Here is a 27,270-nt window from a genome sequence, read left to right as displayed (position 1 = left end):
TGTATATATGGCCCATGTGTTTCCCCCTAAGCATAAATATAAATGACTAAAAATCTACTTTACTTAAGTATCGTGGCCTCGTGTTTCTTTAAAATGAGATAGGGTGCAAATTTATAGTATCTTATTGGGAATTAATATCAAAGTGCCCAACATCCCTGATTTGGGAAGTAATTATATTTCTTTATATATAGAAAGAAATTAGGGTACCAGAAAGCCGCATGAGCTCCCAAAGACCGTCCTTCACCGCAGGCGGCGAGTCCAAGTACGGGTGTTCGCTCTGGTTGTTTCAGTGTCTAGAGTCATTCGGTGTCCACTTACCGCCTTTTTTGTGTGGACAAGTCAACAATCAAAGTAATCTTGCTAATTATGTTTCTACTTATCCACGGAAGCATTTGGTGGACTGCAGTTATATGATCGTGTGGGGTACTCTGAAGAGTGGATGAGAACGGAGATTCCCTTGGAAGTTTGCCTCATAGCACACCTGTCCACAGCCTTCCCAGCTGGGAGGCGGAACCCCACTCGGTTCTTGTTTCTGATGCATTAAGCATCTTTTCCTCACCTTTTCTCTGCAGAAAACAGCATCTCTGCTTCCTCCTCTCTCTGTCTGCCTCTCTGCCTACTTGTGATCTCTGTCTGTCAAATAAATAAATAAGATCTTTAAAAAAAATAAAATGGGGTTAATAATTGCACTAAGCTTCACAGCAGTAGATTAAATGAAATAACAGCTGGCGACCCTGAGTGCTCAGCCACAGGCAGTAGGTGGTTTTCTTACCACTCTCATTAGCTGACTCCTCCAGCGACATTTATGAAGCACACACTCGGTGACAGGCACTTCTTCTAGACCCTGGGCAGACAGCAAGTGTGTACTAAGACAGAGGCTCTCCTCGGACTAACAGGCTGTTGGGGAAGACAATAAGCAGTGAACAGGTTATTTTATTCCCAGTGTTGATGAGTGGCGTCAGGCAGAAATGATGCAGGAGAGGGCCTCACGGAGTGACCGAGGAGACACGACTGCTTTAGCCTGGGTGGGCTGGGAGGCTTTCTCTGAGGAAGTGACATTTGAGCAGGGTCCTGACGAAGCCAGCAGTAAAGACGTGGGGTACAGGGGACACCACAAGTCTAAATGGTATGAGGCAGGGTGAGGCCTCACGGGAGGTCAGCAAGGTGGCCAGGGCTCCTGCAGCGCCTGAGGCCATGGTAAGAGCTGGCATGGCTATGTGTCCAAGGGAAGTGCGAGCCATTGGTGAGCCTGAGCGGCGGGTGACAGGAACAGATTTCGGCTTTTTGGTGTTTATTTTTTTTTCTTTTTTCCCCAAATGCCAAATGGGTAGTGAATCTATCATCACTATTTACTTTGCTCTAGTTTAGAATGGACCCATTTTACGTCATTCTCTGAATTACAGAGAAATTGAGTCATTTTCTTCCCGAGCCCTGAGCTGGTGATGACACACCCCCTCTGTTGACTTATGCTTTCCAGCGATCCAGATGAAGGGCTCAGGGTTTTTAGGTTTTTGTCTTTTAAGCAACTTCACAATTTCAGAAAAGCCAGACAATCTAGAGGATAAACAAAAAAAGAAAATTAAAAATTAAAAAAAATCTCCAACCTTAACAAGAAATACAATTCCAGCTGGTATGCTGTCATCTGAGGGCTTAGTCCAGAAAAGTGGTTAGAAAGGCGCATACTGATTGCTTTACCTCTGAGCCCTCCTTTAACCCTTTTGATGACCTTCTGGGGCAGGCACTGGTGTGTCTGTGACAGGGAGGAGGGATTCCTAGTGGCTCCTTAAGTTGCGGACTGTGACACTGCTAGTAAATAGCGGAGGTAAGACTCGAACCCAAGCCCCTCAGACTCCAGAGCCTGTGATCTCAGCCACTTTATTTATTTAACTAGTTTTGATCTCAGCTACTTTGTAGATTCATGGGCACAGAGCGGCACGGCAAGTATTTTGTCCCTTGATGCAAGCCAATCTCACCTCTTATTCTAGCTTTTTTCTATTCTGAGATACTAATGTCCAGTACAGCTTTTTCACCTGTCTCAAGCACTTTCCCATGTCTTGCTTGTAAGATCTCCATTCCTCTAAAATGCCCCATTCTCTCCAATTATTCCTTTCACTCCCCCAATAAAATTCTCATCTCTCCAGACCAGCGGTCTTCCAGTAGTGTGAGGATGAGAGTAATGCAGAACACACACTGAATGCAAGTGGCAAAAATGAACGTTTCTAAAGAAGACTGTGTATCACATAGAGTTAATTCACGATTAAATATTATGTTTGCACAGTGTTTTCTTGAAGGAAGTCTTTATTAAAGATCAGGTTCTCTTCTAGGATATAGTGTTGAACAAGATACCCAAGGCAACTCTCTCATGAGGATCACATGGCATGGAAGACCACGAAACAAATGAATGAAAATGTTGATTGCTACAGAAATGTCAACTTAGACACTTAAGATGTGGGGAATGGGAAAAGAGTAAAGCAAATGAATGTGGGAGTTCTTTGGGGCAGGTGTCAGTATAGATGGAGCAAGGGAGAAGTTATTTTATGAAACAGATGCCAGATCACTGGTGGTGCCACTCCCCAAGGGAGGGACCCCAGGGTGGGGGAAGAGGATTCTGGAGTATGGAACTTACAGAAATCTTACGAGACGGTGGAGATGCCATTGGGAAGTTGCATTTGTAAGTCCAGATCTTGGAAGAGGGGACAGGCTGGAGATGTCTTTTGGGAAACATTGACGTGCACATAGGACAGCAAACGCCATCCCATGATTTGAAGTTTTCTGCAACCATCTTCCTCCTCTACTTCCTTCCCTTCCCTTCAGCTAGTCAATCCATTTTGGGAAATCATCTACCCCAAACAAGGAAACTGTTACTATCAGTGTTACCTCTGGAAGCGATGTCACAGAGCAGGACTGTTGAAAAGAGACAAGTTCAGTGCTTCTAGGATGGGGATGAAAATTATATCCTGAAGTCAGATCAGTAGTCTTGATAAATGTATCCATAATATTCTCTTGAGGTTACTCACTCAGAACTCAAGACTTTCATCCTAGAGTGAGTGTCCATTAGAAGCGGCCCATTTTACGTCATTCTCTGAATCACAGAATCCCGGGGCGGGGGATGGGAAGGCAAGGCTAGCAACCCTGAGTGCTAGTGGACCCTGCATTTCTGTGCGACTGGAAAAACACACTGCTGGAGGGATGGTGATGTCCAAAATAGCCTCTTGGCTTAGGTGTGATTTTTCTGTGCCTAGGGCTTATTTGATAAGTGCAATGTAAACTAAGACAGCACACCAAGATAAGCAAACAAATCAGTTATTATTTTTCAATACACATGCCTGAGCATAGCATTATTTTTTCATTGCCTTCTCTCAGGAATGCTTATAGCTGGAATATACATTATGCAGCAGAGAAGATTCTTCTGTCTTTTAGAGGGAACCATTTTCTTCTCTTTCCTAATTAGGCTAAATCAGAAAATCACTTTTTCCATTTCTAATTTCTAGATCACCAATAAAAATAAAGGGAAACTATATTTTTGTAGGCTTTTTAACTTATAGTTTTCATAACTATTTTTATTAGTACAACCACAAAACAGTGAAGTTTTGCTTTTCTCATATTACAGTGGCTGGATAGAGCTGGGTGTCCTCCATTGGTAGAAAGACCATGTTGGCTCCCTGGGGCTCTGGGGGGAGCACTTGAGAACCTGCAGCCAGGCTTCATGGAGCCCCAGGGTGGGTTCCTAATTGTGTCACAGAGCATGGGCATTAAGAACAGGGAAGCCTGTTGCTGTGGACTGGATTGTATCCCCCTGAAATCCATGTGTTGGAGCCCTAACCCCGAGCGTGATGGCATGTGGAGATGGAGCCATCAGATGGTGACTGAGGTTATGTGAAATCATGAGGGTGGGGCCTTCATGATGGGGTTAGTGCCCTTATGAAAAGAGACACCAGCAAGCTTGCACTGGCTCTTTCTCTCAGCCATGGCAAGACACGGTCAAAACCAGTATTCCTAGAGTAGTTGTCTCCTCATAGCGGCTTCCGGAGAGGTACTTCAGGGATCTAGGAGTGGAACAGATCAGGGATCCTTTCAACCCGTCGGTAGGGTAAGCCCATCTCAGAGATTTCCCAGGCTCGTCTAGAGACCCACAGTGTTGATGAACACGGCCTCTGCCTGTGGTCAGACTGACCCAAGGTGGAGACTCTTAGCCCCTGTCTGCCCTCCCCTCATAGTCCTGTTAGGGGTGTGTGTGGGGTGCTGCTCCCTAGTTCCTGTTCCTTGCCCAGCCCAAGCCAGAGAGTCAATTTCTGAGAATTTGACTTCAAAGTCAACTTGCTTGGAGGCAGAAATCCTGGCTCACCTTGTGTCCTACCTCAGCAAGACACCTGAGCTCTCTCAGGCTACCGCAGTAGAAATGGGCTTTTGGCCCATTTTATCGCATAACAAAATTCTGCTTCTCAGTGAACTTTTCTTTTGTGATCCAGGATATGGGACAGCTGTTGACTGGCATTTACTTTACTGCTTTCGTCTTATGCCTTTTGTCCTCATGACTCATCAAAGTTTAAAATGTTAACCGTCTTCTAAAGCCAACTCAAACATACAACCAACTTCCTTGATCCAAGTGTACAGCTGTCACCAGACACAACCACGTTGACACTGCCAGGCCCTGTAGCTGTCCGTCCAATGCAGAGGTGCTTCTTGGACCCTTGTCTAGGTCTGACTTCATGCACGAACACAGCCCCTTGTTATTATCGACCAAAAGAGCCATCAAGCAAGGGGCAAGGACCTTGGCCTTACACTGGTCCATGGATGTGGCCCTATTCTGCCTCTCCGAATCTCTGTGTCCTTCTGTCTGTGAAAGGATTGGACTTGATGCCTTGGCTTCTTTGAGATCTGACTTGAAGGGTCTCCTTTCTACTGCGGTTGGTGTTAGTATGTAGAAAACCACGCAGTGGACCTCACTTCTCCCTCCCCACCCCCACCCCCGGGAGGACTCAGACTCCCTATTGGAATGGCCTTTGCTGATAGGTCACAAATGTGCACCAAGCCACTCGTGCACACTCATCCCGGCCACGGCCTGACCACAGACTTTGTCAGAGATGAGCGACGTGGGTTATGAGGAGAGTCACTGGGAACTGGACACGACGTGGGTTATGAGGAGAGTCACTGGGAACTGGACAGAGGGTGTTCTTTCTGGAAAGCCAGTTGACTTGAATAGAGGTTAGAATCCTCAACCCGGGACATTTTTACGGTCTGGCTCTGAAAGAGGGTGTCTGGGACTCGGCTGCCCTTACTGACATATTTGCATTTTAGTCAGTGGTAGTTGCCACGTCTGCACCGTGTTACCCGGTTTCTCTTTACACGTTTATCTGGCCTTTTCCGAGCCGCAGAGTGTAAGCGCGGCGGTCCTGCCGGTTCCTGACGGGAGTCTGTCTCCGGGGGTCTGCGCTGCGACTCCCGCGCCTCAGCGCCGTCAGGCCCCGCCGCCATGCAGCCGCCGAGCCGAGGCGCCCGCCCGTGAGCGGTGCCGCGGAGCCCGGGAGGAGTAAACCGCGCCCAGAGGACTCGAGCGAGTGCGGACAGACGGACTGACTCTTTCTGAGGGCGCGGCCTGGCTCTGGCTCTGGAGGCCCAGGGCAGCCGCCCCGCCCTCAGTTCCGCTCTGACGTACGGAGCCCAGCGCTCTGGAGCACGACGTTGGCCTCTTTACCGAATTGTGCTGGAGTTTTTGGTAACCTCGGAGCTGGACGTCATTGTGTGGCCTCAGCTGTGTCCCCCCAGAATGCACAGGTGGAAGACCCGAGCCCCGGGACCTCGGACGGTGGCCGCATTCGGAGGCCGCGTCTGTCAGGGCGGCGGAGTGACGTGTGAGATGACGTTGTGACGTGAAAGGCGGAGTGACGCCGAAGCCGTGGGTGGGGGTGGGGGGACCCCAGGGAGCGGACAGGTGTCCCCTGGGGGGGGGGGGAGCCTGGGCCGCGGTCACAGAGTGGGGACATCGCAGGGCTCGGGATGAGGAGCCGCGAGCGGCCGCGGGAGCGACGGTCCAGACTATGCGGTGACCGCAGGCCGCGGCCCCCAGCGCCGCGAGAAGTCGGTTCTGCTGCGCCGGTCCCGGCTGCGGTGCCGGTCGCGGTGGGACCCGCGGACGGGCCCGTCGCACAGGCCTCGCTCCGACCCCGTACGGCGCCGCCCCGTCACGGCAGGCGGTTGTTGAGCCTTCGTGCGGCCGCTTCTGTCGTCGGAAGCTGCTCCTCGCAGGGCGTCAGCGCGGGCTCTCCCGTGGACGCGACAGAAAACCCGCTCGAGCAGCTCAAGCGGCGCCGGGGCCACGCCGTCTCCCTGAGAAGCCCGCGAGCGGCCGCGGCCGAGTCTCACCGGGGTCTCGGGTGCGCTCAGAGCCCGGTTGCTTCTCCGCGGGCTTCCCTGACGGGTCCGGCATCAGGGGCGGCCGAGCGGGTCCCCGCAGCTCCCTCAGCGCCGGCTTCGCGGCCGGAAGCGCTCCTGCTGTGGCGACGGCTCGCGGGGGTGACGCGGCCAGTCCCTCCTCAGCCGCGACAGCCTTGGCTCAGCCGAATGTCCCCTCGTTCGGCCTTGCCACCCCGGTTGGCTCCCGGGTGTCCCGCAGAGCGTCGTACGCCTGACGGTTCTTTCCCCTCGTGGTTCTGCTCCTCCTCATCTCCTCAGCGATTCTCTTCCTGGGCGCCGCCTCCTGCTGCACTCGGGCGGAAGCCGGGCGCGACCGTCGCTGTTACAGGAACAGTAACTCCTCCCGGTTGGGTGGTTGGGTCGTGACTCTCCCTCATCCTGGATCTTGATGAACACGTTTAATTCTCTCAAATTGAGCTTGGGGCCCACGGAAACTCTTGAGGCCTTTTTCAAAGGAACAGTTGTACCGAATGTCGGTGACTCTCCTCTGGGAATGACAGGGTTTGTGTTTGACACGTATGTCAGGTCATCCTACGGGAAATGTTTCAACAAAAATTTATACAACACGTGCGCCTGTGTGTGTTTGATCACTAACTGTTACTCAAGCGGAAACTGTAATGAAGCAGCATATTGTGCTTTCCGAGGAGTTGGGTTCCATTAGTTAAGGTTCTGTTTTGTTTTGAACATCCTTATTTTTCTACCTAGAGATACACACAACCTAAGAAAAAGTAGAGAAACTAGAGGAACAGCAGAGAGATGTAAAGAGGGCCAGGACCCGCACAGTGACCAGACTGATGGCTACCATAGTTAGGCTCTTAGCTTATCAGGCACTAGGAAAGGAAATTTCTGAAGGCAACAAAATAAAGAATAACTTAAGACCAACAGAGGCTCAGACTTCACTTTCACTTTTTTTTTCCTAACAGAAAAAATGGAAGCATTGGTAGCTGCACAAAACATAGGTAAATAAATAGGCTTTTCCTCCATTCACTCTTTGGACACACTATGTGGTTCTTAACACTCTCTTGTACAAGGATGAGCATAAGCCCACTGTACACACTTAATGATGGAAGCTGAGGAGCTTGGTGTCTATTGGTGATCCCCTTGGAGGTGCTGTGGTTGGTATGGGAGTACTGTTGGCTCTTTGAGCTTTGCGGCATGGACGCTCACTCTTAGTCTTCTAGTGAGGTAGGCCGGTGGGTACCCAAGAACACCTCCTTGTGCGCATATGTTGAAGATCCATTGTGTGATGCTTCAGGAGGCCCCACATAACCAAACCACAGAGAACTAGTCATTGAACTACTACTTGTTCCTACAAATGACTTAATATGTATCTTCAACTATAGCCTAACATTAATCACAAATGGTGCCAAGTATGGGCGTCCTTTTTTTAAAATCCTAGTTCTAGGTCTTTTTTGTAGGTCAATTCATCCTTTCACATGCCCATCTCTTATATACATACACACACACACATAAAATTATAGACATAATACATGCACGGAGCATGTCTCATTCACCACATATCCCTGGCACTTAGCACAGTGTATTCAAATATTTGTTGAGTGGTGTTCTATTTAAAGTATTCATATTTTCACTCTAGTTGAGGAATATTTATTGAGTGCTTCCTGTATGCCAAGCTCTGGGGATCAAATTCAGCCAACATTAAATGGAATTGACTTTACTCTGCACGGAGCATACATGGCTGGAGGACAGAGAGCTGAGCAGAGCACTGTGCCAAATAGGCTACAAAGAAAGATGTTTCCTAATGGAATCTTGTTTCTACTAGAAGCTTTGATTCAGAGGTTCCCATTGTGTTATATATTATACTTTCTGATGAACCAAGTGGCCCTTGAAGCAAATAGGCACTTTTCTTAAGACTCTCTCTACAGACTGCCACTTCCTTTGTCTAGAAAGAATACAATAATGGCGATGCTGATTATTTCATGTGCTTTTCTTAACTATATGTTTATGTGGTTTACTCACACCCCATCTCACAATAAGTTCAAAAGATAAAAATAATACTGAATACTAGCTAGGATGTCATATTGTTTTTAAGCCAAAATAGAGACTCAGATAATATCCCTTCAGGTTGGAGGACTATGGGTCAAACTCCATACATCGTTTAGCGTGGTTATTTATAACTACATGAAACATAGTGACTGATCTCTGTTCATTCTTTGAGAAAGTAGATAGCGCATGGGAAAAAATTCAGGAAGTATTAAAAGATACCCAGTAAAGTCTCTCTCCCACCCATGGGACAGTTTTCCAGTCCTCCTTCCTGGAGACAATCATTGTTACGAGGTTTTAGTGTTCTTTCCAGAGATATTCTGTTCACATGTAGGTGCATACATGTATGTGAAACGCTCCTTCTCTGACATAAATATTAGAATGCCATACTTAATATATTCTGTAGTGGTTTTTAGCTTGCTTTAGATGGCAGTGTCAAGGAGTTAGAGTTGGCAGATTGATAATAAAATGTAACGTATTCAAAATTTAAATATTATAAAACAAAAATACAAAAGAATTTGCTAGTTTTTGATACAGGGTCAGATTTTTTCTTTGAAAACAATGTTGCTGGTTGGGGTTAAACCAAATGTATAATCTATGATTTCTGTTAGTGTTGGTATCTTTTTTATTTAAAAGATTTTAATTTATTTATTTGACAGACAAAGATCACAAGTAGGCAGAGAGGCAGGTGGGTGGGGGGAGGAAGGCAGGCTCCTCACTGAGCAGAAAGCCTGATGCGGGGCTCAAGCCCAGGACCCTGGGATCATGACCTGAGCTGAAAGCAGAGGCTTAACTCACTGTGCCACCCAGACACCCCAGTTTTGGTATCTTTAATGTGGAAAATGAAGTTAAAGGTACTTTCAAAACAACCTGAGAGCTGAATTCTTTTAGTTTTTTATTATTTTAACCCAGATTTTTTATGATCTTTCCTATGTCTAATTTGACAGTTTTACCTTTTAAATCTTGATTATTATATAATTATCAAAAATACATAACTGCCCAGCAAAGGAAGCAATCAACAAAACTCAAGGGCAACATACTGAACGGGAGAAGATATTTATAAATGACATATCCAATAAAGGGTTAGTATCCAAAATATATAAAGAACTTATACAAAATACCAAAAAAAAAAAAAAATCACATAATCTAACCAAGAAATAGGCAGAAGTCATGATCAGACATTTGTCCAAGGAAGGCATACAGATGGCCAACCAACACATGAAAAGATGCTCAACACCACTCATCATTAGGAACATGCAGATCACAACCACAGTGTAGTCGCCTCACACTTGTCATGATGGCTAAAATTGAAAACTCAAGAAACAACAAATGTTGGTAAGGAAGTGGAGAAAACAGAACCCTCGCATACTGTTGGCAGGAATGCAAACTGGTGCAGCCACTCTGGAAAATAGTATGGAGTTTCCTCAAAAAGTGAAAAGCAGAAGTGCCCTATAATCCAGCAAGAGGAACAGCACTTCTTTTTGCCCCCCCCTATGTCATTAATTTACTTAAGATTACATCGTGTTACCGTAGGTTCACTGAGCTCTTGAGCAAGGCAGGTTCCTTTTGAGGACAGAGATAAAGACATCTTCCTAGTCTTCCAAGAACTCACAAACTTCTGCGCACAAGGTCTAGACTGTGTCAGATAGTCTAATGGAAACAAATAGTTTAATAGTATTAACGGAAGCACAGAAGGAGATAGGATCAGTTGCTCCTAGAGACATTTGGAGACATTTCTCAGAGGGGATGATCTCTTTCAAGAATGGACTCTTAGAATCACAGATACCAGTGCCCAAAGTTGTGTTGAGGACAGGTGTGTTGTTGCTCTGGCACTTCTAGGTAAGCACTTGGTCTGAGCATGGGGGGTGGGAGCTCCTGCCATATGTTGTTCAGGTCCCCGACTGTGGCCATGTCTTCTTCCCTTTATCTGGTTGCTTTTGCTACGGTTGGGGCATGAGAAGAGTGTACCCTGATGGTGGCTTGGGTCACCTTCTTAGAGTCAGAATTCCAAAGAATGCCAACTATGATCCTTTTTTTTTTTTTTACTTTTTTTTTTTAAATTTTATTTCTTTTCAGCGTAACAGTATTCATTGTTTTTGCACCGCACCCAGTGCTCCATGCAATCCATGCCCTTTCTAATACCCCACCTGATTCCCCCAACCTCCCACCCCGACCCCTTCAAAACCCTCAGATAGGATCCTTTCAAAGCAGTGAGCCATGGGAATGGAACACAGGACAGCAGGAAAGGACATGGAGAGAACAAGAAGAGGGAGGAAGGAGAGGAGAGTCCAGATAGTGATGGTAAAAATCTATTCTGCTAGACAGGGCAGAGAAATCCTGGCAGGATGTCCACAGTAATACTGATGGAGATTGGTTGGGAAGAGGGAGATGGATTTGAAAACACATGAGTTTTCTAGACTGACATTTAACTCTTTGAAGGCCTAAAACTTATCTTCTAATTATTTTCTAGAGAGTTTGGATATATTTTTTCCTACCTTTTTAAAATTAATGACTGTGGGAAACCTCATCATCTTAAGGTCATCAGTATCAGTTAGTGGTCATGCTTGAAATGAGTTTCATTCTTGGGGAGGAAGATAATGCTTCCATGAAGCTCCAAAATCTTGACTGTAATTAGCAGCTGACGTCTGCCTGGTCTAGAAAGACATCAGTAACAGTATCTGAAGGAGTCTTTTTTTTACTGACAAGTTTCTATAGACAGTGAAAGGATGATCTTGCAATAATGGAACCCATATCAGGGTGAGACCATACACTGTTTACCACACAGAAAACTGAAGTCAATTCATACGCGAGGCAGACTGTAGACTCTGCTCCGAGTGTCTGATGTAAATGACCAATTTTGTCTCTTTAGGAACTGCAAAACTCCAGCCAGTGCTTGTCCAAGTGCTTTGTAACCTGTTCGGAATGTTCTCTGAATCTTAATTTGTTGCTCATGTATCTTTGTTGCCCACTGGGCCCATAGGCTACACTTCCTCTGCCCTGGAGTGTGTGCATCCCCTCGTGCGGGCCTTGAACATGGCGGCGTGGAACCGCCAGGCTGTCTGCAAATACCCGCCTTCTGATTTTGCTGAAGACAGTCTTCATCCAGAGAATTTTGTCTTATTTACGGGCCTTTCCTTTTTGGGGAGGTTTTACGTTTTTCCAGGAGAGGCTTTGCAAAGGCTTGCTGCCAAGTCATTTAGCTGAGAATGGGATCCCTTTATGTCGTATGGCTCTTTTGTCTCCCAGAGCTGAGCATTGTCTGGTAATCCTGCTTGGATCTTTCTTTGAGGCTCTTAGCCTGTGCTGTCCCTGGAAGAAAGAGTAGTTTCCTGATTGGATCTGAACTGCAGAAGGTCACTCATCTCTTCATAAATCCTGGACTCTGATTCTCCTTGTATCTTTCAGACACCCTCTGTCAGTTTTTCTCGTTGTTTCTCTGCCTGTGATGTCCTTCCCAGTTACCTCTGTCTAGCTAGTTTCAGCTCGGTGTCCGGGCACCCCCAGGGATAGCTAAGAGCCTCTCCTTTGTGTTCCCTAGTGTTTTGTGAATACCTTTTAGTACTAAATTATCTCCTTACATTTCTGTCTCTCTGCTGTACTGTAAGTTCCTTGAAGTCAAGGACGAATTCTCTTCATTTCTTATTCCCCTTGAGTATAGCATCATGTATGATACATAATGGTGTCTCGATAATGTTTACTGAGCAGAAATCACATTCGTTGTGGCTTAGAGAGACTTTTGGGGGGAGGGTATTCAGGCATATTATACAAGGGCTAAAACTAGACAAGTGGCCTCATAACGAATCTACACTTTGTAGGGCATTGCAGAGTGGCTCGCAATGATATCTGCCAATACCATGAATTGTAGTTATGTAAGAAATCAGAATCTCCTTTTGTATTTTTGCTCAAATACAGAATCAAGGTATTTGAAGAGTATTTGACAAGTGATTTGCATTTTCCATGGTGTAGTTGTTTTGTGCTTCTTACAATTGTGTTCCCCCTTTTTATAGTAAGTTCACTTACACCAAAAACCTGTCCTAAAATTGCCTTTATTTCTTGCTTAATTTTATACTTAAGAAATTCCTGTTGTGATATAGGAAAGCAATGATGTCGTCTTTGGACTTCTTTATTTTAGGGGTTCAGTAAGTATCTGTATCTCACTGAGAAGTGTTTTTCAGCCTATTCTTGATATTTCCAGACCTCTCAGTGCTTAGGAATATTCTAGGACTTTCAACAAGTGCTCTGCTCTATATTCAGTGTAAACACTTTGATTGTCCAGAAAATGATTAGTAAAACATTTTAGATTTCTTTTTATTTGAAAGTCCTTAATTTCATGAGTGTGCATGAATTCATTTTCTAGGGCTGCAGTAACAAAGCACCAACTGGATGGCCTAAAAACCAGAAATTTATTTCCTTACGTACATTCTGGAAGCCACAGTCCAGGATCGAGAGGTCAGCAGGTTGTATTCCCTCTGAGGGACTTTCCTCCTGGCTTGCCTTCTTCCCCATCTGCACCTGGTCCTCTCTCTGTGCCTGTCTCTGACCTATTTCCTCTCCTCTGACCAGGACACCAGTCATATTGGATTAGGACCCACACGTACGACATCATTTTACCTTAATTACCCCATTATAGGCCTCATCTCTTTCACAGTCACTCCAGGGTACTGGGGTTTCAGACTTGGGACTTCAACATAGAAATTTCATAGGGACAAAATTTAGCCCATAACAGTGAATAATGTGGCAGTTTAAATATTGTATTCAGGTATTAAAAGAGATTCTTAGGTTGCTTAAATACTTCTAGGTGACTATTTAATAAATACACACCTACCTCTTCCCTTTCCATAGATCAAAATGTTGCTTTCCTTCCTGCTCACAATTTTACCCTTGCCGCTTTCTTGATGCCACTGGCTGCCCCGGAGTGGTTGGTGAGGACGAAATGCTAGTGCTCCTCTCACTCTTGTCAGAAAACAATCTTATTTTAGAAAACCATTTTATTTTAATAATGTAGTATATAATATGTACAACATATAAAATCTTGTGCTCGAATCCTGTTCTTTAAAATGATGATGGTGATGATGATGGTGATGATGATGGTGGTGATGGTGGTGATGCCGCCGCCACTGCGATTTACTGAGCACCTGTTTTGAGTGAGTCACTGTATGGGAATCATCACAGCCAGCCTGCAACTAGAAGTGATGATCTCTGCTTGAAACAGGAAGAAACTGAGGCTCAGGGAGAGGAAGTAACTTGTCCTGGAAGCTTCGGTTCCCTTGTCTCCTGTAAGGCATCTGTTTGGTCCTGAAGGACTATCAGTTCTGAGATTAGAAATGCGGTACAGAAGTGAAAGATATCAAGCTGATAGTCACCTGGCTTCTTGGTTGCAATCTGAGACCCAAGGGTCCCAAGTGTTACAGACTTCAGTGACTGAATTCCACATGGTAGCAGTTCGAAGGCACAGCACCACTGACCTCTAGAACGGGGTTGATCGACTTCAGATTACTTTTAGGCTAGGATTTGTGGATTATGGCCTGCAGTTATCAGGATTACTGATTCAGAGGTGGTCTCAAGAGAAAGGTTCAGGATATTCAGTATGAAGGAAGGATATATTATCACAAGGAAGATGTATTATCACATTTTTAAAATAATGGGATTATGGGAAAGTATTAGTGGGAGCTGCTTGGAATGAGCTAGAGCCGTGGTTCTTCATCCTGGCTTAGTATCAGAAAACCTGGGAGGCTTTCTAAAGGACAGTGCCTGGGTTCCAAGCACAGATATTTTTATTGAGACTAGCATGGGCCTGGACATCTGTTATTTTTAATAGTTACCTGAGTAAATCTGACATAAGCCAAAGTTAACAAGAACTAATGAGCTAGATCAGGGGTTAGCAAGGGCCAAATCTGGCCTGCTACCTGTTTTTCTATGGCCCAGAATTTTTTTAAAAAAAAGAATGGTTTCTATACTTTTAAGTGGTTGAAAAAAAATCAAAGAAAAATAGTATTTTGTGATGCATAGAAATTACAGTTGTCCAGCGAACAACATGGGTTTGAACTGTGCAGATCCACTAATACACAGAATCTTTTTCAACTATAGTACAGTACTGCAAATATATTTTCCTTGTGTTTTTCTTAACATTTTTCTCTATCTTATTTTAATAATGTAGTATATAATATGTACAACATATAAAATCTGTGTTAATTGACTTTATGTTATCGGCTGGGTTCCAGTCAATAGTAACTACTTGTAGTTAAATTCTGGGGGTTGTCAAAAGAGAGATGTGGATTTTCTACTGTGCAGGGTGACTGCGTCCCTGACCCCTGCCTTGTTCAAAGGTCAACTATGAGATTAAAAAATTTCAATGTTCATAATTCAGATTTTATTGGAATACAGCCATGCGTGTTCCTTCATGTATACAGTGTCTGTGGCTGCTTTCACGCTACAGTGGAAGGCTGAGTAGTTGCGAGAGACATACAAAGCCTCAACTGCTTATGGCATGATCTGGCCATTCATAGGAAATGTTTATTGACCCCTGAGTTAGGCTATGTCAAGATCATCAACAGAGCTAGATTAGAACTGAAAAAGAAGACATCGGTTTGGGTGACTTGTATGTTTTTGTGTGTGTTTTGCACTTTAACGTCCTGTGGGCTTGTTGTGTTGCTTCTGTTTTCTAGCAGCAGGACTCTTGTTGATGGATCCAAGCTGGTTTGTTCAGAAAGTCTTTTACCAAACAGGGTTGAAATATACACTTTTTAAAAAAAATAATTTTTAAAAAATTTTCATAAACATATAATGTATTATTAGCCCTAGGGGTTCAGGTCTGTGAATTGCCAGGTTTACACACTTCACAGCACTCACCATAGCACATACCCTTCCCAATGTCCATAACCCTACCACCCTCTCCCTACCCCCCTTCCCCCAGCAACCCTCTGTTTTGTGAGATGAAGAGGCTCTTATGGTTTGTTTCCCTCCTGATCCCATCTTGTTTCATTTATGCTTTCCTACCCCCCAAACCCCCCACATTGCAGCTCCACTTCCTCATATCTGGGAGATCATATGATAATTGTCTTTCTCCGATTGACTTATTTCACTAAGCATAATATCCTCTAGTTCCATCCACGTCGTCGCAAATGGCAAGATTTCATTTCTTTTGATGGCTGCATAGTATTCCATTGTGTATATATACCACATCTTCTTGATCCATTCATCTGTTGATGGACATCTAGGTTCTTTCCATAGCTGCTATAAACATTTGGGTTCACATGCTCCTTTGGACCACTACATTTGCGTCTTTGGAGTAAATACCCAGTAGCACAATTGCTGGGTCGTAGGGTAGCTCTATTTTCAACTTTTTGAGGAACCTCCATGCTGTTTTCCCGAGTGGCTGCACCAGCTTGCATTCCCACCAGCAGTATAGGAACCCTTTCTCTGCATCCTTGCCAGCATCTGTCATTTCCTGATTGGTTAATTTTAGCCATTCTGACTGGTGTGAGGTGGTATCTCATTGTGGTTTTGACTTGTATTTCCCTGATGCCAAGTGATGTTGAGCACTTTGAAATATATACTTTTTTCCTTAAAACATACCAGTAAAAAAAACATAGTGTCCACAGAATATGACAACCCAGAACTTTTCAATACCGAAGTTCCCCTAAATCCTTTAAATACCCATTTCCTCCCCCATCTCTGCCCCTCAACCCTTTTTTCTCTTTCTCCCATCCTTCTGTTCCGTATTTGCAGGTGATACCAGCTGGATGCCTTGAAGCTTTCAAAGTTGGGCAAAGAGAACCATGTTTGCTGGAATAATTTTAATACAAAAATGTAGTTGAGCAAGATGAGGAAAATACCACTGACTATCCTATTGGCTTATTTCTTTTATCTTCGAGTTTTCACCCACTTGAACTTAGAAAAAAAGAAAAGCGTTAAGGTTAGGAAGAGTAACAGAAAATGGAAAACAAACCTGAAACAGAAATCCCCACCATCAGGTTGCGTTTTGTGCAAAGACACAGCCACCACTTGCTTCCAAGCCATCTCACTCAGCTCAGAATGGGAGAGACCGTAAGCCTGTGCTTAGAGGCATCACTTAAGGCCTTTTTTTTCTCTCATAATTTTGGTGGTAGTGTTTGTGAGGGAGGAAGCAATGTTGACATATATTCATCGGTTCGGTCAGCATATGATATCATGGATTTATTTTTAAATAATGAAGATGCATCCGTTAAACTGATAGGAAGAAAGTATTTGATTTCCAGATCATTTATTATTCATCATTGGATGATAGTTTTTGATGACCTTGAGAGTCTCCTTATAAAACTCCTTGGTGTCTTGGGTATTGCATGTGGGACCATGTTCATGTTCATGTTCATGTTCATGTTCTCGTTTCTGTCCTGCCCTTCCCCTATCATCATGAAGTAGCTAAAGCCCCTGGCATGTTTCCCCCACGGCCGTCTGGAAGGAAGCCAGTAAAGTCATTACAGATGGCTGTGTGCCCAGACTATCTTAAAAAAGCATCGACTGTGCTGCTAATTCAGTTTCAGGAAGGGTGATGTTCGCTTTTATATTAACGAGTGTTTTGAAAAGACTGAGGGCAGATATGTTGGGAGCAGTTTTCTTCTCCTTGGAGGCCATGGTTAAATTTAGTTGTCCTTTAGCTTCCCGGCTCCCAGGTCCGAGCACTGCTGGCTGACGGAGGATGCGGGTGGGAAATGTATGTAATGTTGGTGTGTTTTATGTCTCATACGAGGTCTCAACTTACTTCCCTTTGCTTGTTTGTGTTCAAGGGTTCTTTACATTGGCCTGGCCTGCAACACGGCGCGCTATATTTACATTTCCTACCTGGAGAATGCCTGGACTGTTCTCCCCATGGAAGTTCTTCAAGGTAAGCTAACAACTGGAATTAGAATTATTTTTCTCCCTGAATGAGCTAGGACTATGTAAACCTTCAGTGACCGTGAGCATCTGACTCTGAAAGGAAGGGCAGACCTGCTGTTCTGTATGGTTCCAAAAGGTTCAGGAAGAGGTGACATCAGGGGGCTGGTTCTTCAGTGACTCTGAGTGGCTGTTTGTGCAGCCAAACAAAGCTGGGTTGTCTACGCCCTTGTGATTAAACAAAGAAGGAGGAACTCAAATGAACTCTAGGTACAATTAAGCCTATACGTCCAAAGGTGGTTTAAAGTATAAAAGACTGATCTTTTAAAGACTTTGGTGTTTTGGTGTTTGTAGGTTAACTGTACATGCTGAAAACAGGTTGTCATAATTATTTTGATTCTTCAGCTTCTTTTATCACATCTAGTGATTTACAACTAAAGGTTTATATTCAAGCTGTTATTTTCCCATGAACCTTTTAAATCTTTGCTCAAATGCCCTGACCAGGGTTCTCTTTGCTTCATTGGACTGATTCCCTTCAACAGATAACAGTGAAAAAAAAATTTTCTCGGAGGCTCTTACCATGGGCTTAGGAGCAGTAAAAACTGGGATTTCTATCCAAAGCTCATTGCCATATTAGCTCCTATAATCTTTATACTAATCTTTATACTGAAGACCCTTGTTAACTGCTTGGCTGAAGCATTTGGTGGTTGGTGTGATGATTACAATGAAAGTTTAGGCCAAGATTATCCGAGTTGAGGCCTTCTGGGACAGCCTAGGCTCTAAATCATTAATTCTCCTGAGTAGTCTCTGATTATATACAGTTTCATTAGCTTTATAGGTTGCCATTCTCACTCTCCCCTAAACCTGAGGAAACAAATATAGCACAATCTACATAATTTCTCATCATGATCTCTAAGAGGACTCATTATTGTACATCTGAACAAAAGGTACAAAATGCAAGCGCATTCATCAAATCCCATTGTGGCAATTAAAAATAATTATCCTTATTGAAAGGAGGTATAATTTTTATTCACATGATAATTATGAAATTAAAATATATGCATATTCTAAAGATGCTATTCTCAGGCCTGATCCAATGGTATAATTGGTGAAAGGAGATTTTGTTTAAAACAGAAAATGGAAATTTGTCTTATAATAAATTATTGTTTATAATGATTAGAACTCTGGAAGAGTCTTGAGGTAGAGTACGTCTCAGCACTGTGTCGCTTAAGAAGAAAAAAGCACTAACTGTGGACCGTAGGAAAGAATTGTGCAGCAACAAGGTCAATGCAACGCAGTTCTCAGGATTTCGCAGCTCTGGTTTTACAAGGCAGGACCCCCCCTTACTTAACCGCTTTACTTTTTGGTGTCCCACAATGTGCAGATTCTAGATTAAAAAACAAACTCACTAACTGGTGCCCACAGAAAAGATATGGTGATAGTATGTGCATATATGTTTTTTCTCCTTTTAATTTAATATAAGTTAGATGGAAAAGGACATAAATGACTCAAGAAAAGAGAGCAAAAGAGAAGCTTTTTAAATGAAATGCTTAAAGGAACAACAAAGGAATTTTATAAGAGAAAAAGTTGCTATTACGAATAAAAACACTTTTTCCCTGTTAGTTTATCAAAGATCAATTAAATAGCTATAAGAATCAGGTAGCATGCTGGGAATGTCATAAATGTAATAAAATATAATAAGGAATAATATATTAACTTGGGCCCCAAGGCCCCACCATCTGTGTGGAAGCTGGATGTGTGAACACAGAATTAGAGCAGTGTGTTAGAAGGAGCCAGAGAAATGTGCCCGCTCCCAGAGAAGACGCTCTTTGGGACGAGAGGGCATGGAATAATGAAGGTATTATTGAAAGATTCCCCCTGGGAAGTCACATGAGCTGGATTTTGAAGGCAGCATAGGAATCCACTGTGGCGTCGAGAGACAGCCACAGAGCCATGCGCCAGAGCTAAGAAGCGGAAAGCAGAGTGGCCACTTTGGGGAGACAAAGTATATGTCATGGCATCCACTTCAGTATTTCTGGGTGCCTCAGGGGCGTTAGCCTGGCTTTTGGGGAGCTCGCCAGGTTTGAAATACAGACGGGCATCCTGCCTCCTGTGGCAGGCTGTGATTTGTACCTCTCTGCTTCGTTTTATTTCCCCTGTGCCAGCAGAGATCTAGTTACTGATCTGAAGCAAGTAAAAAGGAGTATCTGGAAATACATAGAGTCTCCTTGTCTCCCAAAGGGCTCTGTGGCCACTTCTGAGAGCTCTTTGTGTCTGAGACTGGAGGAGACAGTCTCATTCCCTGGCAGAAGTGAGCGCTTAGTATGTTTGGGCTATACAACGAAAACAAAACCCTTTACCTTTGTTAGACCCATACCCACCCACCCACCCCCGAAAATAGTGGAATAAATCCTCATTCCAGAGATACACCTATGACCGAATAGGGTTGTTTTGCCAATCTAGATTCTTCTACCTTTACAGATACTGCCCACATGACTTTAAAGGCTTTGTGTTTGAGGCAGTTCTACTTAGGATAGGGTAAAGGCAAGGGACCATGATGACAGAACACTGGGTTAATTATAGGACAGTCCCATTGTCATGATACAGCTGCTCCTTAATTCCTGGACTGGAATTATTAGCTGAGTCTCCGTGGGGCGGTGGCTGGGAAGGGGACTTTGGCTCTTTTCATTGACGATCTTGACTCGGAACAGTCAGCACTTCCACTCTTCGATTCCCAACCAGTGCCGCAGCAGACGGTCTTCTTAAAAAAATAGAGGCGAGGTGAGGTCTGTCTCTTCATCCTGTCACCCCCTCTTCCCCCAAACACCAGGAGAACTAGTGTCACCTAGTGGGCTCCTGAAGGGGAGGAGACAAGGATGCACTTTACCCCCCGCTGCCCTGCCCATCTCTTACTCTTCTGGGAGGAAGGACTCCGTGTTCTCCCTCCTTCCTTCCTGTTCTCCCTCCTTCCTTGGAGCGCCTGAGCGTCGTCTCCGCATCCGTCTCCTTGGGTCACGTTGCTAATAATGAGCAAATGAGGTGGGGATGAAGTCAACGTGCTCCCCTCTAGGCCCCTAGTAAGGAGGCTCTGCAGGCACCCATGCGGGTCGAGGTGAGGCTACCGGAAGCTCCTGGGAATCCCGAGGAAGCTTCCTTCCCACATGGGGTCTCTGTCACCCGTCGCGGCCGGCGTCGCCGGAGCTCATCCTTCGCGCGGCCCGGCCGGCGTCTGCGGCGAACGAGCGGCTCTGCAGGCTGCGGGTAGCGCGGAGAGCGACGCCGAAGACCCGCCTCACACAGTTTGTTGGAAAAGCCGCAGTGAGTCTCGGTCCGGAAGCGCGGCCGGTGGCGGGGAAGGGGCTGCGCCTGCGCCTGCGCCTGCGCCGTGTCTGCCGAGCTCGCTCGCGAGGACCCGCAGGCGGCTTCTCTGTTGCGGTCGTGCGAGCAGCGCTTCCGCGCACGCGGCTGCGGTGGAGCGTGTCCGCCTCACTGTGTGGACGACACGTCGGACCCGGGTCCCTTCCCGTGCCGGTCGCGGCTGTGAGTCCTTGCGGACTTGGAGAGGAACGTGGTCAAAACCGATCTTGCTGCTAAAATGCGTGTAGGAAACGCGGGCCCGGCCGGGCGGCTGTGACGACGGAGACCGTTTCCAGGTGCCTGACTGGCTCGTCCGAGCCCGGGACGGTGAAGGAGTCTGTGTCGGTCTGTCCCTGCAGGACGCTCCAGCGGACGGAGCCGCGGGAAGATTCTCGCGGAAGATGGTTTTTTAGTGTCACCCGTAGGAGAGCTTGAGCGGGTATTTACGAAAATTCCCTTTTTATTTATCCTCTTCAGCAAGTGAGGACCGTGTTTTCCTTCCCGGGGGTTCTGGAAGGCCGTAGAGACAGCACGGGAGGGTCACTGTGCGGCGCTCACCTGGCAGTGGCGTCCCGGGCTGAGTGGGTCTGTGGACACCGGAGCGGGGAGTTTCCGTCGGGCTTAACCCTTGAAACACAAGCTGCCTGCGGGGGGACGGCGCCCTCCGTCCGCATTTCCGCCGTGTGGAAGTCCCTGGTGCCGTCCGAGTCCCGCCCTCCTCAGACCAGTCATGAGTGACCATAGGGCGGCCTTACTCTTCGCTCGGCCTTGGCTGGTTTGCAGTTACATAACCTCCCGCAGAACCGTTTCTTTGCAACTGGCATTAGTTTGTTCCTTTAAAATCCGCTTTAGATGTCTGCCTCAAGAGCCCTGTTCTGGGATCGCACGCCACACGTCGCTGTCCTTTCCTCAGCTGCCGTGATTCAGGGGCTGCAGCACTTAACGGCTACCTGGTTATCTTACGAACACTCGTTTTACTTCCTCAGTTTTAACTCTTAAATGCAACAAACACGAACATGCTTATGTTGTTTGAAATCGCCAAAGAAACATGCACAGAGGAAGACCTGCTACCTGATTTCATAGTCTCCTGCAAAATGCCCTGTAATTGTGTTTTCTAATTTTTAGAGCTCTCGAGTAATACAGAAAGTTCTATCTCAAAAATTTATAAATATGTGAGGAAAATTTGAAAACTAGATTTAAAAGCTAAACCTTCAATATAATAAACTTTTTCTCTAGGATATCATCCTTTCTCTACTGCACATTAGTTTTTAAAACACTGCCCATTTAGAAAACGTGTGTTTTTAATCATTTATGTTCCTACCTCATTCTATAAATTACATAATAACTTACCAAAATATGCACTAATCTACAAACTATTAAGTTCTTAGGCCTGAATTAGACTGTCTTGCATTCCAGCTCCCTTATCAATAATCTAAGTGTTTGGGGGCAAGATACTTAGCCTCTCTAAGCCTCAGATTGTTACACTATAGAACAGGCTGATAACAGTATTAAATAGCCTAATCCATGCAAAGTGCTCAGCATATTAGCTGGCACATAGTTAGCCTTCAGTAAATGTCAGATATTATAACAATGAAAGTAAAATAAAAATTATAAATCAAAATCAGGACCAAGGGCAATATAATTTAAAATTAAGATTCTACTCTACGAGATTAAATTGCAGTTATGCATTAAAACCTGGCCGTAAATGACTAGTCATGCACACTGTTCTCAGAGTTATCTTTGGGAAGTGAAAGTTTTACTGTCTTTGATATGACAGCAGTTCTCGCATGAGGCTTGATACAGGGAGATACTGAGCCTGGAGCATACATCATTGGCCAGTCTTGATACTAAACACACTTTGGGCGGCAGTCTCTTAAAACTACTTCTAAGGCATGCTGAGGGTATGGCGCCAGCATGTAAAAATCACAAGGGCCTGTAAAACATTGTATCACTTACACACCTAAAAAAAAAAAAAGCAACTCACTTTATTAAATTGTAAAGTGAAAGGAATTTACAGAAGCTTCGTTTTGTCTGTTCATTTTACCTCATACATGGGATGTGGAACTCTTCTCCAGCCTTTTCCAGGGCACCTTTTCTCTCCAAATGCTCTCTTCCTCACACCGCAGACCACTGCCTGCTTACTTTCAACATTGTTCTGCTCGGCTGCCCGTGTGTGTCAAGGCCCTGCGAATGTTTGTTTTCAAGGAGCACAGTCTCTCTCTCAGAGAAATCCCAGCCCTTTTCACACACCAGACCATAAACTCTGAGGTGGTTTAAGAAGATGTGCATTTCCTCGTCCTCAAAGCAGAGCAGGGGTCTGGCACATGGTCTGGCTGCGCAGTGAGTCCTGCTGAGTGAACTCAACGAGGTTGATTCTTGAGGGGCTCTTCATTGGGGGAATAAGGGAGCTTCGGATTTTCTCACTGATTGTCGCACGCCCCATAAAGTTGCGTTCCCGCAGGTGCTCCATGCCAGTGGCTGTGGGGTCCACAGTTCTGTGGCGTATTCTCCACTGTTTGCGGAAGGTCCGTTGCTGTTGGTGGCCCAGACTTTGGCAGAAACACTTGCTGATTACCTGATGTTTCTTGTTCTTCACAGACACACAGACTCTGCTTCCCAGCCTCCCTTGCAGTTATGTATCACCATTTGGCTAATTCTTCTTAGCGGGAGGTGAGCAGAAACGATGGGTGTCACTCCTAACCCCAGACCGTAAAATCTTCCCTGTGCCGTCCTCTCCTCCCCACTCTGCCAGCTGCATATGGGTACCCAGGGTGACCGGGTGTTGAAGGGCATGGTGTCTCCGCAGCCTGGTCCCCGAGTGACCCTATGGAGCACAGCCACTACTGCTCTTGACCCCTACCCATTGAACTTCATTTGAGCAGAAAAACAGAAAACAAACAATATCGAATGTATGAAACCACTAAGATTCCAAGGTTTGTCTGTTACAACAGCTGTCATTACCCTAATCAGTATAGACTCTCTTATTGTGAGCCCAATGGAGCTTTTTTTTTTTTTTTTTTTTTTTTTTTTTAAGAAAGAACAGTCTCTTTTCACTAGGTTGATTTTCAGAGCTTTTTTAAATCCTAGCATTCGAGAGGCACCCTGAAGTAACTGAAATGTATGCTTCGGTCCGCCAGTGTGTAAGGTTTGTCACAACAGATTCAGTGTGCGGGCACTGTGGGGATACTGATGTTTTGTTTCATGAGCATAAGTCAGGGGCAGAGCAAGAAAAACAAAACAGAACATCCTAGTTCTCCAGTACCTTGTCAGTTCTTACCCCTCCCAGCCGTTCTGATGTGATTTCCTCAAGCCAAGCAGCATTTTACATTACAAAGAGCAGCTGCCCATCAGAAGATATGAACAGACACTTCTCCAGTGAAGACATACAAATGGCTATCAGACATATGAAAAAATGTTCATCATCACTAGCCATCAGGGAGATTCAAATTAAAACCCCATTGAGATATCACCTTACACCAGCTAGAATGGCCAAAATTAGCAAGACAGGAAACAACATGTGTTGGAGGGGATGTGGAGAAAGGGGAACCCTCTTACACTGTTGGTGGGAATGCAAGTTGGTGCAGCAACTTTGGGGAACAGTGTGGAGATTCCTCAAGAAATTAAAAATAGAGCTTCCCTATTACCCTGCAATTGCACTCCTGGGTATTTCCCCCAAAGATACAGATGTAGTTAAAAGAAGGGCCATCTGTCCCCCAATGTTTATAGCAGTAATGGCCACGGTCGCCAAACTGGAAAGAACCAAGATGCCCTTCAACAGACGAATGGATAAGGAAGATGTGGTCCGTATACACTATGAAGTATTATGCCTCCATCAGAAAGGATGAATAACCAACTTTTGTAGCAAATGGACGGGACTGGAAGAGATTATGCTGAGTGAAATAAGTCAAGCAGAGAGAATCAATTATCATATGGTTTCACTTATTTGTGAAGCATAACAAATAACATGGAGGACAAAGGGAGATGGAGAGGAGAACGGAGTTGAGGGAAATTGGAAGGGGAGGTGAACCATGAGAGGCTATGGATGCTGAAAAATAACCTGAGGGTTTTGAAGGGGCGGGGGTGGGAGGTTGGGGGAACCAGGTTGTGGGTATTAGGGAGGTCACGTATTGCATGGAGCACTGGGTGTGGTACAAAAACAATGAATACTGTTACGCTGAAAAGAAATTTAAAAAAAAAAAAAAAAAGAGCAGTTGCCTAATTGGGAAGAAAGGATTTTTCTCTTGCCCATTCCTGCATACATTTATTGCAACAGAACATTCTTTTGGGCCCAGACTGAACAGTCTTGAAATTTGTGTTATAGGAAGACACCAGTGTTGAAGATTATAAGGTGAAGAGTTGTTTGGGGCATATAAAAAACGTATGATCTGAGCTCTTTTTAGAGGAGAAGTAGGTAGTAAGAATACACTTTTTTTTTCTTCTTTTTTTGTAGAGAAAGCAGGAATGGGAGAGGCAGAGGGAGGAGAGAAGGAATCCCAAGCAGGCTACACACTCATTGCAGAACCCAGTGTGCGGCCTGATCTCATGACCCTGAACTTGTGACCTGAGCCGAAATCAAGAATTGGAGGCTTAACTGACTGAGCCACCCATGTGCCCTGAATATACATTTTTTTAAATTGACAGATTATTGGACATGCTTGATATTATCAAAAAACCTCGTAAAGTTGATTCCTATAGTTACGTTATAATAACTTTGAATACGGTTCAAATCCTGTTCTCCTACCCTGTTGTCTGTGTGACTTTGGACAAGGCACTTGAATCTCTCTTTCCTTTTTTGGAAAAATTAGAAAAAAAATAATACTTATTACTGGGAGGAATAAATGAGATAATGCATATAAAACAGCCTAATTCCCAGCAAACTCCTATAATATCATTAATGAAAAAATTTAATATTCGTCATTTCTCCTGGTTCTTGGTTCTTCATATGTAGTATATTCCCAGGCAGCTCAGGTCTTGGTTGTAGGTGCTGTGAAGCTATCTCTGTGTTTCTCTTGGGCCTTGTAGGCGATCCTGAGGGACCCCAGTAACGGTAAGGAAAGACTGAGAGGCTGTTTTTGTGACTAATGTGGTTGGTCTTTGAGAGTCAGTTGTCAGGTAACATATGAGGTTGAATTGCACTCAAACATACACAGTAAGCACCTATTAATGTGAGTTGGTGTTTGAATTGCCATTCACAAATATTAATAGTTTCCTGACAAGGAGCCGACGAGGGGTTAACACATATTTCAAGGAGAGTCTGTTCATGTACCTTTGTTACTGTTATCAGTCGAGGCTAACTTCTGTTTTTCTTAGGCTGTGTGAGCCACCAACCTACTTACTTCATACTGAAAGGTTTAAAAAGGTGTAGCTCTAGTGTGAAGACACTTTTCCCTATGCCACTGAATAAGTCTGTTTATTTCATCAGATAGAGAGTAATCATCTACTACTTTTTCACATTCCTTAATAAAAAATAAAGTGGAAAGAAGCATTTTCTCTTCTCAGCTTTTATCTTTTGCTGTCTTAAATCTTACAGGAAAGTTGTTTGGGGCAGCAAAATTATTAAGACTTTCTTTCTTGCCTTACAAATATGAAAAATGATGGAGAGTTTTTAGTTTCTAGATTGCTTTTTTATTATTTTAAAATTAGAAGACCAGAACTGTAGTAAAAACATTGGCAATATTTTCAGGTAACTAATATGATTATTAGAAGTTTAAATATTTAAGAATAAGAACCACAACTGCACAATTGTTTTATTTTATTTTATTTTCCTAAAGATTATTTATTTATTTATTTGACACAGAGAGAGAGATCACAAGTAGGCAGAGAGGCAGGCAGAGAGAGAGAGAGAGAGGAGGAAGCAGGCTCCCTGCTGAGCAGAGAGCCCGATGCAGGACTCGATCCCAGGACCCTGAGATCACGACCTGAGCCGAAGGCAGCGGCCCAACCCACTGAGCCACCCAGGCGCCCTGCACAATTGTTTTATATATAAATGTGGTATTATCAAGCCAATCCCATCTTGTAGACTTTTCAGTTTTGTTAGTTTCTTCTCTAGGAAATGGTATGGATTTTTTATTTATATATTTTGAAATAAGGTATCTCAGAGAAACCGGTTTTTAATTCTACATGTGCCCTGGAAAATATTGGAGCATACAGAGACTTTCATTCTTTTGCTCTTGGTACCAAAGAAAATTTTTTACTGTATGCTTTACTGCATTTTCCTTCAGCTAATGCTCGGAGTTGCTTTAAGTTAATTAGTCCCAGAAAGCAGTAAGGAAACTTTAGAAATCTGACTACAGAGAATCTTCTACAACTGCCACATAATACTAGCCCCAAAATTCTAAGAACAGTTTAGAATCTTTAAAAAGAATCTTGACTTAAGTCATCCTTCTGGAAGACGGATCCTTCTTAATCTTAGAAGACTCAATGTTTTAGAAAACCCTTAGAATTTTGAAGAAAAAGAAAGAAAGAAACCCTATTTACTGCTAGAATTGCATTTGACCTGGAATTATAACAAAAATGTATTTGTCCTTGTTTTGGTTACATAGATAAGTAGGGCCATCTTTGTCTACTTGTAAATCCAGCAATGGAGCGGTCACACACAGATGTAACAATAGATTTGGCTTCACTATTCAAGTTAATTTATAA

At 44.4% G+C, this 27,270-nt stretch overlaps 1 protein-coding gene across 3 annotated transcripts in view; it reads left to right on the top strand.

Moving 5' to 3' along the window:
* The window catches only part of MFSD6 (major facilitator superfamily domain containing 6), a 69,643-nt gene that overhangs the window by 32,620 nt on the left and 9,753 nt on the right, over positions 1-27,270 (top strand). For all 3 annotated transcript variants that reach the window (XM_059168577.1, XM_059168576.1, XM_059168578.1), the window contains exon 3: positions 17,184-17,281. In XM_059168577.1, the coding sequence (XP_059024560.1) occupies positions 17,184-17,281 (98 nt within the window). The remainder of the gene's footprint in view (positions 1-17,183; positions 17,282-27,270) is intronic.

The sequence above is a fragment of the Mustela lutreola genome, chromosome 3 (genome assembly GCF_030435805.1).
Source record: "Mustela lutreola isolate mMusLut2 chromosome 3, mMusLut2.pri, whole genome shotgun sequence".
Taxonomy (NCBI): Eukaryota; Metazoa; Chordata; class Mammalia; order Carnivora; family Mustelidae; genus Mustela; species Mustela lutreola.
This window is presented reverse-complemented; position numbering and strand designations above follow the sequence as displayed.